Source organism: Cydia amplana, chromosome 20 (assembly GCF_948474715.1).
Source record: "Cydia amplana chromosome 20, ilCydAmpl1.1, whole genome shotgun sequence".
Lineage (NCBI taxonomy): Eukaryota > Metazoa > Arthropoda > Insecta > Lepidoptera > Tortricidae > Cydia > Cydia amplana.
The window spans coordinates 8,549,530-8,567,018 of NC_086088.1; the positions used below are offsets into that span (position 1 = coordinate 8,549,530).

Here is a 17,489-nt window from a genome sequence, read left to right on the forward strand (position 1 = left end):
AGGATAAGCCTTCGGGCTCTACTAGAAAGCTACAAACTATACCTTATTAATGGTTTATGAACATCTTACCTTAATTTTCCTCGGATCCAAATTCGCCCCCAAACTCTGCACGCCCTTAGCCAACTTCGTAAGCGGCGACAGCATATCCTTAGTCGCACTAGACACGGGACTCGCCATATTCTTGAACTGTCTCAAAGCCGACTCACTGTGACTCTGAGCTATATTCAAAGTTATTTCATGCTGAGAATTAGATCTATGGTAATTTACCCCGTCTGCCTGAAGAGATGTGTTATCTATAGTGATATCGCTGGAACTGTGAGATAATTTCTGAGAAAGAATTAGGGAATTCGGGGGTAAAGGTTTTGAGTATTCGCTCTCGTTTTCGACTTGGATTTCTGGGGTTTTTGAATGATTCGAACATGTATCAGCTTCCAAATCGAATGGGTTTTTCTTGTTTATATTGCTTGGGGTTTTTATAGTTTGCTTTTCAACCGGCGTAGTTATGACAACGCTTGGGTCGAATTGCTCATTAGGCTCGATTTTCGAGGAGTATAGAGGGTTCTGAATTAATTCACAATCATCTTTTTCTTTCTGTTGTGAGCCTATATAGTGCTGAGTATTTTCGAAATTATCTAACGTAGGTTCGAAGATATTAGTCCTGTTTTCGTCATCTGACGAGTAATCGCTAGACATTCCATCAGAAAGGCTTCCTTTTTTTCTTGCGTCAGTTTTGCCGCCCAATGTGAAGATTTTCTTGGTTTTGGACGAGCTCTGGTCGAATTTGAGCTGTAGGCTGGGTCGCGCGCGGGCGTTGAGGGAGTGAGACAGCTTGTTGAGCTTGCTGAACTGCTCTGACATGTTGGTCAGGGCTTTGGATCCTGGAATGATAAAGTTTTGTAAATAATGCTATTTCCAGTTCCTCGCTATCGCGCTGGTCACGACATTGCGCGACTGGCTTCGGCTAAGGTGACAACCATAGGTTGGAGCGAGACACAGCGATCGGACCTTTCGTTCCCACTTATGGTTTTAGCCTTAGCCGGAGCCAGTCGCGCAATTTCGTCGCCAGGCCGATAGGCCAACTCTGCCTCTCTTTCAAGGAAACTCTGCTTCGAAAAATCAAGAAATGTAGAAATACTTTGTCAAAATGTGCCCAAAGAAATTAGACTGCAGAACCGCGAATACCGACCCAGGACTATGTTGATAATAATATGTTCGAAATTTATTTAAATTAATTTTGCATTAATCATAAACGTCCGCAAAGTATTTCTGTTTATGTATAAGCAAAAAACAGGATAAGTGCGAGTCTGACTCGCCCATCGAGGGTTCCGTACTTTATAATATTTGTTGTTATACCGGTAACTGAAATACATCATCTGTGAAAATTTCAACTGTCTAGCTATCACGGTTCATGAGAAACAGTCTGGTGACAGACAGACAAGCAGACGGACAGAGGAGTCTAAGTAATAGGGTCCCGTTTTTACCCTTAGGGTACGGAACCCTAAAAATCATCTTTTTTTAATCTCAACTGTCTTTACTAACGATAGTCTCGGCTTCGCTTGTTGCTTTTGATTGGCGTGAGCCGTGTCGCGGCGGCGTTCTAAAGTAACGCACGATTTGATACAACACTTCCCCAGTTGACGTTTGAGGCTGGAGGTCATCTGGGGGGGGATAGGGAGGGGATGGTTAGGTTAGGGCAGCGGTCGGCAACAAGCGGCCCGCGGGCCGCCTCACTTGCGGCCCAGCCTCCCTGGCTATTTTGTATGTAATTTTTTTTTTTTTATAAATATTATAGGACATTATTACACAAATTGACTAAGCCCCACGGTAAGCTCAAGAAAGCTTGTGTTGTGGGTACTCAGACAACGATATATATAATATACAAATACTTAAATACATAGAAAACAACCATGACTCAGGAACAAATATCTGTGCTCATCGCACAAATAAATGCCCTTACTGGGATTCGAACCCAGGACCGCGGCTTCACAGGCAGGGTCACTACCCACTAGGCCAGACCGGTCGTCATATTGACAAACGACAATGCCTGATAAAGTCACAAAGTGCGGCCCGCGTCAATTTCGTTAGCTACTATGTGGCCCTTGGCTAATAAAAGGTTGCCGACCGCTGGGTTAGGGCATAGAGAAATATAGTAAGTGCTCACTCCATACATCAGTTTTGGTACCAGAAAGACTATTATTTTCATAGTCGACATCTAGCATCGAGTAGCGGAATTATCAGTACTGCTACTTGACAATAGATGTAGCACCGACCGGAAAGTCTTATGTTGTTGAGCATTAAAAATAATAGTCTTTTTGGTACCAAGACTGATGTATGGAGTGAGCAATCTATGTATTTTTTTTCTCTATGGTTAGGAGAATGTACACCCAGTCGCAAAAGTGCATGGCCACTTTATGAATGAATTCATTAATAATATGTCCATTCAATTTTGCAGCTGACTGTACAAAACGATTTGAAGGAGTTGGGAATGGACGAGGACTCGAAAACTGTAACCTCGAGTTTAAAAGTTTAAGTAGATGGCTCTGTACAGTCAGCAGCAGAAGTTGCTAAGCGGGCCAGTTGTTCAAAATGATATTGACGCGACTTTATTGTTAAGAGAATAAGAGCGTGTCAAGGTAATTTTGAACACCTCTCCCGCTTAGCAACTTCTGCTGCTGACTGTACGGCGCCGCGCCATAATATAATATTTTTCTACTCGTCGACTGCAATGCTTGAATTAAGACTTCGTATACCAAAGTGAAATCGCATACTTTTTCCACTATGGGACCCCAACTCAACTATAATATTCATTTCGATACAGTTTAGTCAACTATAATGAAATTGACAATCAAAAGCCGTCTAAAAATTGAATTTAGTGCGGAGCAAGTACCAGGGCCTCATGAGTTACGAGAAGGTGTCGTTGACCAACCGGCCGGGGGCGCGGGGCGCGGGGGCCGGTTCGCGTACGTATGAAGGTATCGCGGCTGCTCGCGCATCTTAGCTGTATACTTTTGGTTTTTTTACCTACATATATGATTCTTCTACTAGTTTTAAGTATTTTTTTTGTTGACTCGCGGAAAAAGTATTGTATACAATAGTGATATAATCAAGCTTTTCAATCTCGTACCTTCCTTAGGCAACTCAGCAAGCTTCGTTGCCTAAACACAGTACTCGACTGAAAAGCTCTCCATTATATCACGATTGTATAAAATACTATTAATTGACAAGCGACATTTTTTAACAACCAGTGTAATTTAGTTATCAAAGTCGGAGAACGAACTTTTTTATCTTATACAATCAGTAACTCCATGATCGATATAATTTACAAGAATACCTATTGGATTTGCTTATTCACTCATACTTACCAACGCTTCGTATGTCGGCGACTAGCTGCGTCTCGCTCACGTTCCTAGTGATGGTTGGCAGGCGAGATAAGTCCAAGTAGAGAGAGGATCTGGCGCCACTAGACGCGGCCTGCGTTGGATGTATCTAAAAACACGTATAAAATAACACAATGAACTTAATAAAGGCCTGTGCACACCGGCTGCGTGTGCGTGACGTGCACGTGTGCATGCAGCGTTGTGGTATACAGATCCTTATGAGAGACGGCACACCGCTTGCGTGACGTGTGCGTGTGCGGCTCCAACATTTTAGCGCACGCGCACGTGCATGTCACGCACACGCAAGCCGGTGTGCACAGGCCTTAAACCTATTGAAAGATCAAATGTTAGTCCACAATAAACAAATGAAGAATATTATGTGAAAGTAAATAATAATGTGGTATGTATAGTTAGTTAGCAAGTAGTAATTGATTTTAGAAGTGTGATAAAACTGATAAACTAATTCTTATCTCTATAACTACTAAACATTTTGTAGTAACTATAATGTAAAACGTTAGTGTTTGGCAACCTAGTTATAGCCGCTGCAAGTTGCAAGTTATGAATTATGACCCTTATATTTACAAAGCTAAGACCCGCCGTTTAAGAGCCGATCAACGTGCACACTAGCGCCACTGCTAAATAATCGTGATTGTTTCAATTTAACGAAAGATATTTAAAAAAAGGGGGCCGCTACGGACTGTATCTTGTATTAAAGTACCTTTTAAATACATCAAACTAGTTTTTATGTTGCTGGATTCGTCAATATATAAACTGAAAACAAAAACGCCGTTTTAACTTTGGACGCATAGATTGAAGAATCCAGCAACATAGAAACTATTTTGATGTATTCAAAAGGTACTTTAATACATGATACAGTACGTAGCGGCCCCCTTTTTAGGGTTCCGTACCCAAAGGGTAAAAAACGGGACCGGTTCATGAGATACAGCATGTGACAGACGGACGGACGGACGGACAGCGAAGTCTTAGTAATAGGGTCCCGTTTTTTATCCTTTGGGTATGGAACCCTAAAAACCGCATCAAAATCCGTTACGTTGTTTTAAAGATCTAAGCAAACATAGGGACAGACAGCGGGAAGCGACTTTGTTTTATACTATGTAGCAGGGATGTTGCGGATGCAGATTTTTTGACATCCGCGGATGCGGATATTTAAAGGCTCACATCCGCGGATACGATGCGGATGTCAAGATTAGGTACTTAGAAAATGTCAAATATTACATTTTTAGTATTTTTTTATTTAAAAAAAAACGAAACGTTTAGTATTTGTGAAAGAATATAGGTGCGTTATATTTAATAAACAGTAACTTGGCCGACTTTTCTGGATCTAGACGATTTCGTTATAGTTAATGACGAAATCACCTAGCACTTACGCCGCCGCTAAGACGTTCCTGTACCCACTTGTTCGACATCCGCATCCGCATAAGCTCCGCATCGATTTTATGCGGATGCGGATGCGGATGTTGAAAATAATGCGGAAGTTCCGCGGTTGCGGATGCGGATGCGGATGATCGCAACATCCCTGCTATGTAGTGATGGGGCACTGAAAGTGTTAAAAGTCCTTCGGTGAAGCGAAAATTAGCGAATCTATTTTTTAATCCACTTTGATCCCGATTGTTTTGTTTTCATAAGTAATAGGTTTGCGATTTGTCCGAGTGCTTAAGTATTTACGTGCCCTGTATTTTTACTGTCAGTATTGTTAACAGTTCTATATCCTTGATAATGATAAGTTTTGAGTTGCATACAATTATTATTGTTCTTTTGGAAAATATTGTTTTTTTCTTTTTTTTGAAATGTATAATACGTGATAGCATTGTGTGAAATTGCGCGCAAAGTTTGATATATTGTTTATTCCATTTCTATCTGTGAGTACCTGTAATTGGCTTTGTATTGTTACCTAAATCTGTATAATGTTTTTGTAGCTGTTGGTACTCCTGAAAAATAAAAATAAAAAAATAAATAAAAGTCAGTCACCTTAGATTTCCGCCTCTCTAACTTGACACCGCTGTGGAAAGGAATGGGCGGCAGTTTGGCCACATCCCGGGCCACCACCAGCGACTCGCAGATGTAGTGCAATGATTCTGTCAACACAATACGTGTTTAAATTCTTGTTATTTAAACTTGAACCTTAGCACTATGACCGTAAAGTGCAATTACGATTCTGTGAACACATTTGTTAAGTGCTTTAAGCACTGTGCTTAACATCTTATGTTATTTGAATTTAACCTAAGCACCAAGACCGTAGAGTCCAATTTAAAACTATCAGATTTTTTGCCACATCCTGGGCCACCACCAGCGACTCACAGATGTGAACATCATTTATACGTGTTTAAATTCTTATGTTATTTGAACTTGAACCTTAGCACTAAGACTGTAGAGTGTAATTACGATTCCGTGAACACATTTTTTAAGTGCTTAACATCTTATGTTATTTGAATTTGAACCTTAGAACTAAGACAGTAGAGTCCAATTTCAAAATATCACATTTTTGGCCACATCTCGAGCAACCATCCCAAATTATTTGACAGAATCCAAGCCAATTAAACCAAATTATGTTGACAGAATCGTTGCACTACATATTCTGTCAACATAATTTATACTTGTTTAAATTCTTGTCATTTGAAGTTGAACCTTAGCAATAAGAACGTTAAGTCCAATTTTAATATTTGTAATATATTTATAAAAAAAAATGTATTAGCCTATTTTATTAGCCACTGCTGGGCAAAGGCCTTCCCCTTCCTATCCAATGCACACCCGTCTCTCTTTACAAAATGTAGGTATTAAGTTCGTCCCGCCAATTTACAACAGTATTTAGTCTTTATTCAAACACGTTTATTCAATATCAGTTCAAATTAAGTGCCCGAAATTTTTTCACTACATTTCTCCAGTTTTATTTTGCCATAAGTACTTAAACTGAGTCGCTAATTTACTTGAGACCATGTTTGTTGTATGTTGTACCCTTTGCTCATACGAATAAAGTGGTAAATCGCTTATCGATCGTCAGATCATCACGTTTTTTGTTGTGTGATTGATTCAAATTCAAAAAGCAACTTTATTCCATACAAATAAAGTTCAAACTCGCTTACCAATCATCTCCTCCTTAGTATTAATGACAACCGCCATATTATTGAAGAACCTCAGCGTAGTAGATCTAAACATATGGAAGTATCCAGGTTCGTTGTTGTATGTGTAGTTGATTCTTATACAGGATATGGGTTCTGATGTACTTTTGCGTCCGACGCCGAATATCTGAAATGAACGTTATTGTTAGTACGATAAGGTTTATTATTGGGTGAAAAAATTGGACTCGGTCTGAGGTCATGTCTCGTAATCTGTCACGTGGTAAGTAGCCTTATGCAAGTATGAACATAATATCTAAGTGTTATGGTGTATATTACCGTGGCATTAGTGTCCACAGTGCCGAGCTCGACTGAAATTATATCCCGGAGCGGCACTTTCTGTACAGACAGCACTCGGTCTGAGGTCTCGTCGTAATCTGCCACGTGGTAAGTAACCTTATGCAAGTATGAACCTTATATCTAAGTGTTAAGGTGTATATTACCGTGGCATTAGTGTCCACAGTGCCGAGCTCGACTGAAATTATATCCCGGAGCGGCACTTTCTGTACAGACAGCACTCGGTCTGAGGTCTCATCGTAATCTGCCACGTGGTATGCGTCGCTGGTGAGAAGGAGAACGCTGTCCATTTCCGTTTCCGATGGGTCGCCGGTACTGTAATAATAATTCTACATGACATTAAAGCTCTCCAAAGGACCTCTACGTGTTGGATCTACATCCCCACGCAAGCCTATCGAATGACCGGGATTTACAGGCCCGTGAAATCCAAAATGGAGAAACAAAATAATAAAAGAAATAAATATTGTAGGACATTTTTGCACAAAGCGACTAAGACCCACAGTAAGCTCGGGGACGCTTGTGTTGTGGGTACTCAGACAACGATATATCATATATAATATACAAATACTTAAATACGTAGAAAACACTTCGGAAAAAATATCTGTGCTCATCACACACCCTTACTGAAGTTACCGGGATTCGAACCCAGGACCATCGGCTTCATATCTAGGCAGGATCACTACCGACTAGTGTCATTCTATGGAACTTGCTAACTATGTAAACAAAAGTCACTAGTAAATTCATCATTCAGAGACAATTTCAGTATGGCGGTTTGTTTACATAGTGTGGTGTAGTATATACTTAGTACGTAAGCATTGCATATAAAACATGTATCTTGCCCAATTAGAGCAGAATAAAACATGATCTTCATCGAAGCTGTTGTTTGATTAACGCCGTCCGTACATGGCGACCCTGCCAAATATAAGTCGCAACTGTGACGAGCTATATGATAACTATGCATTTGATAAAAATAAGAGTATTGTTTATGTTAAGCCGGTAACCCGATCGCATCGCGCACGAGTTGCCTTTGCGAGGGAACTGAGCGAATTTTGTAATAATGAATCAGTCGACTGTTTATACATTTTTAGAAATAATGAGAACGTGACTTTAATTGAAGAGCTAGCTAAAATAATAAATAATATGACGCAATGGTCCGGACCCTTATTGCGCATATTAAAAGGCACCATACGAATTGACAACCACGATACACAACGCGTGATATTGAATGACTACCACATGCTCCCGACTAGCGGTCATGCTGGAGTCAGACGTATGTTGAATAATATTCGACAACGTTATTTTTGGCCAGGATTAGACAAAGACGTGGCAGAGTTCGTCAAAAGATGTGACAAATGTCAGCGTCAGAAATACTTTGTAAATACAAAGGAGCCGATGGTCATAACAACCACAGGTAACTTTGCGTTTGATAGATTATTTTTAGATATAGTGGGCCCCTTAATTAAGGATAGTAATAATTATACATATATATTAACGCTTCAATGCGACTTGACCAAATACGTCGAGGCGTATCCGCTTACATCTAAGGACACTGTCTCGGTAGCGACAGCTTTTGTTAATAATTTCATTCTAAGATACGGTATCCCTCGAGAAATAATAACTGATCGAGGCACCGAATTTTTATCCTCTACAATGCAAGAGGTATGCAAACTTTTAAACATAACTCATCTAAAGTCAACATCTTACCATCATCAAACGATAGGATCCTTGGAGAATAATCATAAACATTTAACATCTTATTTGCGTATTCAAACTAATAATGAAACTAGAAATTGGAGCTCATGGTTACCCTACTGGTGTTTTGCTTACAATACAACTGTTCATTCACAAACAAAATACACTCCATACGAGCTTGTATTTGGCAGACAATGTAATATTCCGAGTAATCTTTGTAATTCATTGGATCCTATGTATAACTTTAATGACTATGCCTTTGAATTAAAATACAGGTTACAGAAATGTCAATATGATGCAAAATGTAATTTAATTCAAGGGAAATCAGTGCGAAAAACACAATACGACCATTATATTAACCCTGTAAGCTATAGAGCAGGCGATCAGATTTTAATTAAAAATGAAGCACTTAGTAATAAGTTGGACCCGCTGTATAAAGGGCCATTCGTAGTTGTAAGAGAATCTGACCCAAATGTAATAATAAAGGTCAAGGATAAAGAAGTGTCGGTTCATAAAAACCGTACAAAGCTGTATTCGCCCTAGCATGTAATATGAAATAATTGTTTTTTTGTAAAAAAAAAAAAAATTACAGTTTTCTTTTTTTTTCCTTTTTTGGTGAGGCGTGTGGTGTAGTATATACTTAGTACGTAAGCATTGCATATAAAACATGTATCTTGCCCAATTAGAGCAGAATAAAACATGATCTTCATCGAAGCTGTTGTTTGATTAACGCCGTCCGTACAATAGTTAGCAAGTTCTATGGAATGACACTTTAGGCTAGACCCACAGACAAGACATCCTCCAGACTGAGCATAGTAGCGCTACCCCCTCTGCCACAAATATACGGTAGTTTTACTCTATTTTCGAGTCAAAGTGTCTTTGTGTGACGTCCGTGTCTTTGAACGGACCAATCACGGCACGGGACTCGCTCACCTCGTCCCCCGTCCAGTATTTTTGGCAGCATCGGTTTCATGAAATAATTGCTCTAAACTCCGTCTAGAGGATTCCTAGTCTATGGCTAGACCGGTCGTCGAGTAAGACAAGGTAATCAGTCTTACTTGGGATCGGCGTCGATGAGCCCCCAAGCGCCCAACACTGGTTCCGTATCCACAATGAGCTTTTTGCAGTCGTCGATTAGCGACTTGACGTGTTGCGCCATTGCCGCCGTGTCCACGCTCTGTTCCTGCAAGTTTACGTTATTTAAATTGGTACAAACAATAGCAAATTAAGGAATTTCAAATTCCTGGTCACGGCACCAAATTGTAACTAGCTACACTCAATAGTTGTCAAAGGAAAATTGGCCACTTGATATGACCTAATTTCATTATAAACTAAAATAGATGTCATATATTAATACTAATTTCATTGTTCTTTGGTGTATTGGAACTCTTGTGTATGTAGACATGCAACAAAGGGAAGCGTAGGATTATATGTGACGTTATCTATAAAAAGGGACCTTATTATCGATGGCGCTTACGCCATTATTAACGATGCTCCGATATAAATACAATGCCGCGCGACGCTGTGCGGCATAAGCGCCATCGACAATAAGGTCCCTTTTCATAGATAATGCCCCATACACTTATGGCGTTATTCATAAACGCGTTACTGGCCTGAATTAGCTATGAATTGTTGTCTTTATCTGTCATTTTGAGTTATGTATTTGTATGAAAGGGATAAAACATAATTTAACTAAATCAGGCCCGTAAAGTTTTATGAATAAGGGGTTAGACAGCAGGGCATGCACTTGCGGGAAACACAGCCACCTTGACTAGTATAAGCAGATCGATACATTTTTATTACAAACTAACTATTGCTACTATTTGTTATTTATGGGATGAAGGGGAAGGATAGAATTATATACGTAGCCTAAGGCAGGGCACTTGCGGGAAACACGGCCACCTTGATTGCGACGCACTCGATGCCGGCCAGCTGCTCGGAGATATGTCGCGATTAAGGAGTTTAAAAATCCTGGTCACGGCACCAAATTATAAGTAACTATTGCTTTTTTTATGGAATAAAGGGGAAGGATAGGATTATATACATAGCCAAAAGCAGGGCATGCACACGCGGGAAACACGGCCACCTTGACTGCGGCACACTCCATGCCAGTTAGTTGTTCAGGGATGTGCCGTGACTCGCCCGTCATCACGTCTATTGCTGTCTGTCGAAGCGCGTCCTTGAACGTTGATAGGTAATATCTGAAACCAAGGCTTGATATTAAAGAGAGGTATAAATTTTTAAATTCTTATAAGGGAACACTATAAAAAGAAATCACTCTGAAGTAAACTTATTACGGTAGGTAATAAAACCGTTTACAACTAAGGCTGTTACATAATACAATTGAAGTTTTAGCATATTAAGTCATAATTATGTCAGTATGAATGTTATTGAAATCCGATTGATACCGGAATCATTTAGATTTATAAGGTAATTGATGAGAAAGGGGTTTGTTTAACAAATTAATATTAAAAAAGCCAATTAAAAAATAAATAGAATATCGACTCAACACTAGCTCAATGATGATTTTATGAAATGTGGCAATTTAAAATAGAAATATTCACAAATAGAAACACAATTGCGAGAAGGGAGGCCAAAAACAATTGTTAATAAGCGAACACAATCACTAGTCAGCCATAACCAATATTAAACTGATAGCTTAGTTTCAGAACTACTCTTTTCAAAATTAATTAATTGTTAAGGTTTAATTCACTTGAACTACTTGAACACCTAAAAAGTACTTGCAGATAAAATCTTCCCAAAACAGACGTTTTATTTATAACTATATATTGATTAAAACTTTAAAACTGACACTGTTGAATATTTATAAAAACTGTACACTGGGAATGTTCATCGAAAAAATGCCAATTCAGAAACCAAGCTAAACTGACCTCCCTAATCCATACGCAATCTCCACAGACAAGAGCTCCTGCGTCAATGGCTGCCCGAAATAGCTCGGGACCAATTCTAACTTCGGCCGATCCGTATCCATTTCGACGACCATAAGGCTGGCCGTTTTAAAATCGCGCCATACGCTGTCGTGCTCGTCTATGGTCGCGTAGTTTATGGGCTGCCCTAGAGCGATGTCTATAGCGCATTGAGTCATCGCGTCGCTAAAATGGCGAATCACGAATCTGCCAGGAGAAAAGGCCCGTCATGCCATTCTTTTTTGCAAAATAATGTGTATACACTCAGTGACTAACATGTCAATGCCAATTACCGGGTACATAAAAGTTTGAATATTAATAAGGATGATTGTTACGAATAATAATAGTTACCTGCTGGCTGAATTCATTCCGTCTTTCATCATGCCCGTAAATTTTCTTTCGCCTGTTCGCGTGTAATCTCCCTGTACAATAAAAAATAATAATTAAATCTCTTATTTCTTACGAAATATTTTCTAAATTGATTATGGTGACGTTTTGGTCGCTTTAAGACACTGTATATACTGGCTCAGAAAAGGAAAAAATAAAAACAAAAATAATTCTGAATATATAAATTAAGATATAAAAGATGTGCTAAACAACCACACAGATGTGTTCAGATAGTAGTGAGAATTTTGGCCGTATAGAAATATCCGTAACTGACGTATTCTAAAAATGGTTTATCTTCCACACCATGCCGTTGTAAAAGAACATTGAGACACCACCAAAATCCGCGCGGTTTTCAACGCGACGCAAGCATAGGCATCACAACACAACGCTAAGGTGTAAGTAGTAACAAATTACACATCAGTAAAGTCTGAATAAATAATTAAAATAGTAATTATGTACCTTGAGCGCCTTAGTTCCCGCATACTGCCTAGACAGTATGTCTCCATTGTCAGCCCACTGTGTGAGGAAAGCGTTTCGCAGCGCCGGCGGCAGACCGCTGCCGGGCGCTCCAAGACCGAGGCGGCATAGTTGGAGCTCCAACACGTACTTGGCTATGGCTGTCTGTGATGAAACATAAATTATACTTGGTCAACGAGATCTTGACAGTAGAAAAAGGCGGCAAATTTGAAAAATGTAGGCACGAAGGGATATCGTCCCATAGAAAATTTGAATTTCGCGCCTATTTTTACTGACAAGATTTGGTTGACCAGCTATAGTAAGGATACTGAACGAATACAAGTGCGAAGAACGTCCAGATGGTTGCCTTGCTGGATTAAATATACCATTAAAATAATTTCATTGTCTTATTTTCTGATTGTACAGTCGCTATCAGATATATCGGAGCGGCCAAGGTGTTCACAATATCTGAACACGCACTCTAACGCCTTGGCAATAGAGGCGTGTTGTGAGCGCCTTAGCCGATATATCTGATGGCCACTGTAAAAAAAGCTGTCAAAGTGTAAAAGTTGATTAATGGTAAGGATTTTTTCCAATACAGATCGAAGAGCAAGTTTCACGAATTACAAGCATAACGAGGAATTAAAGTGAAATTCTACTGAGCGAAAGTTGTATCAGTGCAACAAGGGATGTTTAAACCGAATAATGAGTGTAAGAGTATGATAGTATGTAGTGTGATTTCTAAGCGGAATCATAAACGCAACGATTGATATTCAGCTTACAACTATCATACAGATGTAGTGCATAATTATTTCCATCGTATTTCCACGGAAACGTACGAACGCGTCTTACTATTTCAGTCAGTCTCGGTACAAAAAGTACTGAGGTTGACTGAAGTAGCATGACAAATACTAACGTTTCCGAGAAAATACGATGGGAAACAATAGGGATGTTGACACATGTTGAATTTTATAACAAAATCTAGTAAAATAGATAGCAAACGAGCAATTTATCACAATAATGTGGATAATAAAATAAAATATTGAAAAATTACAAAAATACAGGACCTGAAAGTTTCAAAATTTAAGTTTTTTTTTAACTTCCAAAAACGATAAAAGTAAGGGTACTATTCGATTCCTTACATTTCACCAAAAAAGAATTTTTATAGCAACTATATACATAAACGCAATATTTCACCGACAAAAACGCAATTTTCTTGTTTTGTCCATACAACGTGGGCGATGACGTCACGGCCTCTGGCCGTTTTGTATAGGGCGTTTCGCGAGTGAAGTGCGACTGTCGGACTTTGACTACAATTTCTGACTTTTGTGTTACTTTAATGCAATGGGTCCCATATAGACATTTGATCCTAAAAACAAACCCTATCGATTGATACCATAAAAAAAAATTAGTCATGTAGCCTATTATGTACATGTGTACATACCTGTACCACGTTGGTGCGGTCCAGGCAGTCGATACAGTTGACTCGAAACACACCGGTTTGACTGCAGATGAGACCACGGTCGTCGCGCCAGCAGAATCTCATCTCGTTGATCACTTCAACTAGCGCGTTTATGAGGATACTGACATTTTCGTAGTGCATACCACGGCTGCAAATATAAAGTTTGTCAATGGACTGTCTCATTTCAAACACAGGCAGAGAGAATTAAACTGTCTCTGTCTTATACTATAGTTCGTTTTTTTAGCATTAGAAAGAAGGTAAGCGATCTTGACATGTCTTTTTATTGAATAACGCTTTTTGAAAATCATTAACTATTGTTTATGAAAGCTGAAGAATATAAATGATCGTATTAGATTAATAATTGTTACATATTTGCCGTGACTTATTTTTAAAACGTGTTTTTCAATTAAAAGACACATCAAGATTGTTTACCTTTTTTCTAATGCTAAAAAAAACAAACTATAGTACTAGCACCCAAAAGAAAAGGATGAGTATAGTTTTTTTGTTCTTATTTACTGACAAATTTGGTTTGACCAACTATAGTATGAAAATTTAGCAGTGTTATTTCATCATCATCATCTTCCTCGCGTTGTCCCGGCATTTTGCCACGGCTCATGGGAGCCTGGGGTCAGCTTGGCAACTAATCCCAGGAATTGGCGAAGGCACTAGTTTTTACGAAAGCGATTGCCATCTGACCTTCCAACCCAGAGGGGAAACTAGCCCTTATTGGGATTAGTCCGGTTTCCTCACGATGTTTGATTTCATCATCATCATATTAGCCTTTTATCGCCCACTGCTGAGCATAGGCCTCACTTCTAGTACGCCACTTATCCCGGTCCTGGTCCAATCTCATCCAGAAGTGACCCGCAATCTTCCGAATGTGCAGTGTTATTTATTTATAGTAAAGTATTCTGTAAGGTAGATTACTGTTTCAGATTCGCGCTAAATCTCATTTCGCTGTGTTCATAATCTTATCTCCTAAAATGTTTCTTTAGGAGTCTCCCGACATAATATATTTTATAGTACATATGGTGCTAATTTCCTGCCCTGGTGCGGTAACGGGCACAATACGTGCACATGTCGAAAATTTCAAGGGCCATATGTACTGTAAAACGTTGTACAATACACGTGCGAAAAGGTAATTCTCAACTCGTGTCGATTTGTCGCCACTCGTTGTGAAATTCCTTCTTTTCGCACTTGTATCGTAATGTATATTACAGTACATCTGGTGCTCCATTACGACACCCTGTGCTGTAATAAGCACATTACGTAACTACGTCGAAAATTTAAAGGAGGGTGCGAATTACAACCTATTCGCACGTGTAAATACTATAACTATTTTATACCTTCACAAGTTGCTTATTAAGTTCAATTCCATATCTTGCGTGTCCTAATTAGGCTGGTACTTACCAAGACTCGTGGAAGTCAAAAGTAGCATATATAAGGTCCGGGCTGTTATACTTTAACACATGTTCTCCATAGGCCTCGAAAATAACCCGCTCCCGGCCCTGTTGCTCGACCAGGTTAACTATGCACACTTGCTTGTAAAGTTTCAGTTCCTCGTCAAAGTGCTTTTTAAAGGCTACTTGTGTTTCTTCTTCGCCTGAAATGAATATAAAAAAATATCCATCAATTACATGTTTTTTGTATAAAAATACTTTCACTTTTGAACGAATGTTCAGCATTTAAGGGCCTACTGCAGCCGCGTCTGGCGCTTCGTAAACCACGCCCGCTAGTTCTTCCCTCCCCGCTAACACGCACACATGGAAACGCTTCGCGCCGCACGTGAAGTTTGTGTGACCTTTTAGCACCATCTAACGTTACAGAAGTTAACTACCATTATACGTGGTCGCTGCGGTCGGCCAGAAACTTAAATTCGGAAAAAAATTAAACAGATGGCGTTGTTACTTGTTCATAATAGCAAACAATAAAATAATTAATTCATAAACCTGCATATTTATTGTTATTTTGGAAGATGTTAACATCATAGAAGCAGCAGCGTATATAGCATATAAGTTAAGAGTATTGATAATAAGAAAATAGCACAAGAACAGAAAAGAGATTATTTTTGATAAAATATGATGAAAACAGATTTACTTGATTACGCTCACCTGACTTTGCGGTCACTAAATGCAAATTTCAACCTTATTGTTATGGGGTTACAATAACCCTGGGGTTGCAGGCGTCCATGGTCGTTATTATTATAAATGCTTTGGTTGAAATGCTTTTTAACCCTCGAATTTTTCATAGGTACAGTCACCTGCAATAATATGTTACTCTTCGCCGCCCGAAAAATATGTGACACGCTCTTATGGCTCTACAAATAAGATCTAACATGATCTACCGCAAAACGGCCTTCGGTGTGTAACATATTATTGCAGCTGACTGTACTCGTATTCATTGTTGTATAGGTAGGTATTAATATCTTTTATCCGATCGATTTGCATTTATTTGAAATAAATCACAGTGTTTAGTAATTATATGTTTTATTGAATAAGAGATTATTTAGGTATGTAAGGAATACAGGGTGCCTTTTTGAAACACTCATTTTTAGGGTTCCGTAGCCAAATGGCAAAAAACGGAACCCTTATAGATTCGTCATGTCTGTCTGTCTGTCTGTCCGTCTGTCCGTCCGTATGTCACAGTCACTTTTTTCCGAAACTATAAGAACTATACTGTTGAAACTTGGTAAGTAGATGTATTCTGTGAACCGCATTATATTTTCACACAAAAATAGAAAAAAAAAATTTTTTTTGGGGGATTCCCATACTTAGAACAACTGAAACACAAAAAATTTTTTTTCATCAAACCCATACGTGTGGGGTATCTATGGATAGGTCTTCAAAAATGATATTGAGGTTTCTAACATCATTTTTTTCTAAACTGAATAGTTTGCGCGAGAGACACTTCCAAAGTGGTAAAATGTGTGTGTCCCCCCCCCTGTAACTTCTAAAATAAGAGAATGATAAAACTAAAAAAAATATATGATGTACATTACCATGCAAACTTCCACCGAAAATTGGTTTGAACAAGATCTAGTAAGTAGTTTTTTTTTAATACGTCATAAATCCCCTAAATACGGAACCCTTCATGGGCGAGTCCGACTCGTACTTGGCCGCTTTTTCTGGATAATTTTGAATTTCAATTGTCAGGGGTGCCTACATTATTTTTTAATACATTTTACAACGACAACAAACAAAAGTTCAAATTCGCCGTATTTTTATTACCCGGGTCAGGTTTATTATAAGGATGTGTGTTTCTTCATGTTTTATGTGTCTTTTTGTACAATAAAGTGTTTTACTGCTACTAATATATCATATTAACGATTAACTAAAAAGGTATTTACATCTAATTTAACTGGTAAATTATTAAAGTCCGCTAAAATTAATATATATTCAAAAAAATATTTGTTAATATGTCCCAAAATCATGGCTCATTTTTTACCTGACTTACCAAACATATCGCAACGAAGGCAAGGGTACAACGCGGCATCGTGAACCTAATAACGTAACGTTTCAGTTACTTTTTTAGTCGCCGACCATTTTATCCGGGGTAGGAAAAGAGGTATTAGATCTATCCTGGGTCTAATATGTTATAAAAACATAGTTTTTTGAAAAATGTTCGTAGGTAGTACACAAAATTTACATTTTCTTTTAAATGTGATTTGGGTCATCGTTCTCCCTGGTGACTTTTCTGGTGACCCAAGAGACATCAATTTTATTATGACAGGAGACTTTTTTCTATGCACTTTGATTTT

The 17,489-nt window shown here is 38.8% G+C and overlaps 2 protein-coding genes across 2 annotated transcripts in view; one reads left to right on the plus strand and one right to left on the minus strand.

Moving 5' to 3' along the window:
* The window catches only part of LOC134657535 (phosphatidylinositide phosphatase SAC2), a 28,773-nt gene that overhangs the window by 1,297 nt on the left and 9,987 nt on the right, over window positions 1-17,489 (minus strand). The window contains exons 7-17 of the mRNA XM_063513111.1: window positions 15,143-15,335; window positions 13,715-13,880; window positions 12,274-12,435; window positions 11,779-11,849; window positions 10,587-10,701; window positions 9,559-9,683; window positions 6,955-7,123; window positions 6,479-6,641; window positions 5,367-5,473; window positions 3,363-3,486; window positions 70-878 (exon numbers count right to left, since the gene is read on the minus strand). Of these exons, the coding sequence (XP_063369181.1) occupies window positions 70-878; window positions 3,363-3,486; window positions 5,367-5,473; window positions 6,479-6,641; window positions 6,955-7,123; window positions 9,559-9,683; window positions 10,587-10,701; window positions 11,779-11,849; window positions 12,274-12,435; window positions 13,715-13,880; window positions 15,143-15,335 (2,204 nt within the window). The remainder of the gene's footprint in view (window positions 1-69; window positions 879-3,362; window positions 3,487-5,366; window positions 5,474-6,478; window positions 6,642-6,954; window positions 7,124-9,558; window positions 9,684-10,586; window positions 10,702-11,778; window positions 11,850-12,273; window positions 12,436-13,714; window positions 13,881-15,142; window positions 15,336-17,489) is intronic.
* The window catches only part of LOC134657447 (uncharacterized), a 264,724-nt gene continuing 256,591 nt past the window's right edge, over window positions 9,357-17,489 (plus strand). Inside the window, exon 1 of the mRNA XM_063513003.1 lies at window positions 9,357-9,367. The gene's annotated coding sequence lies outside the window, so the exon portion shown is untranslated. The remainder of the gene's footprint in view (window positions 9,368-17,489) is intronic.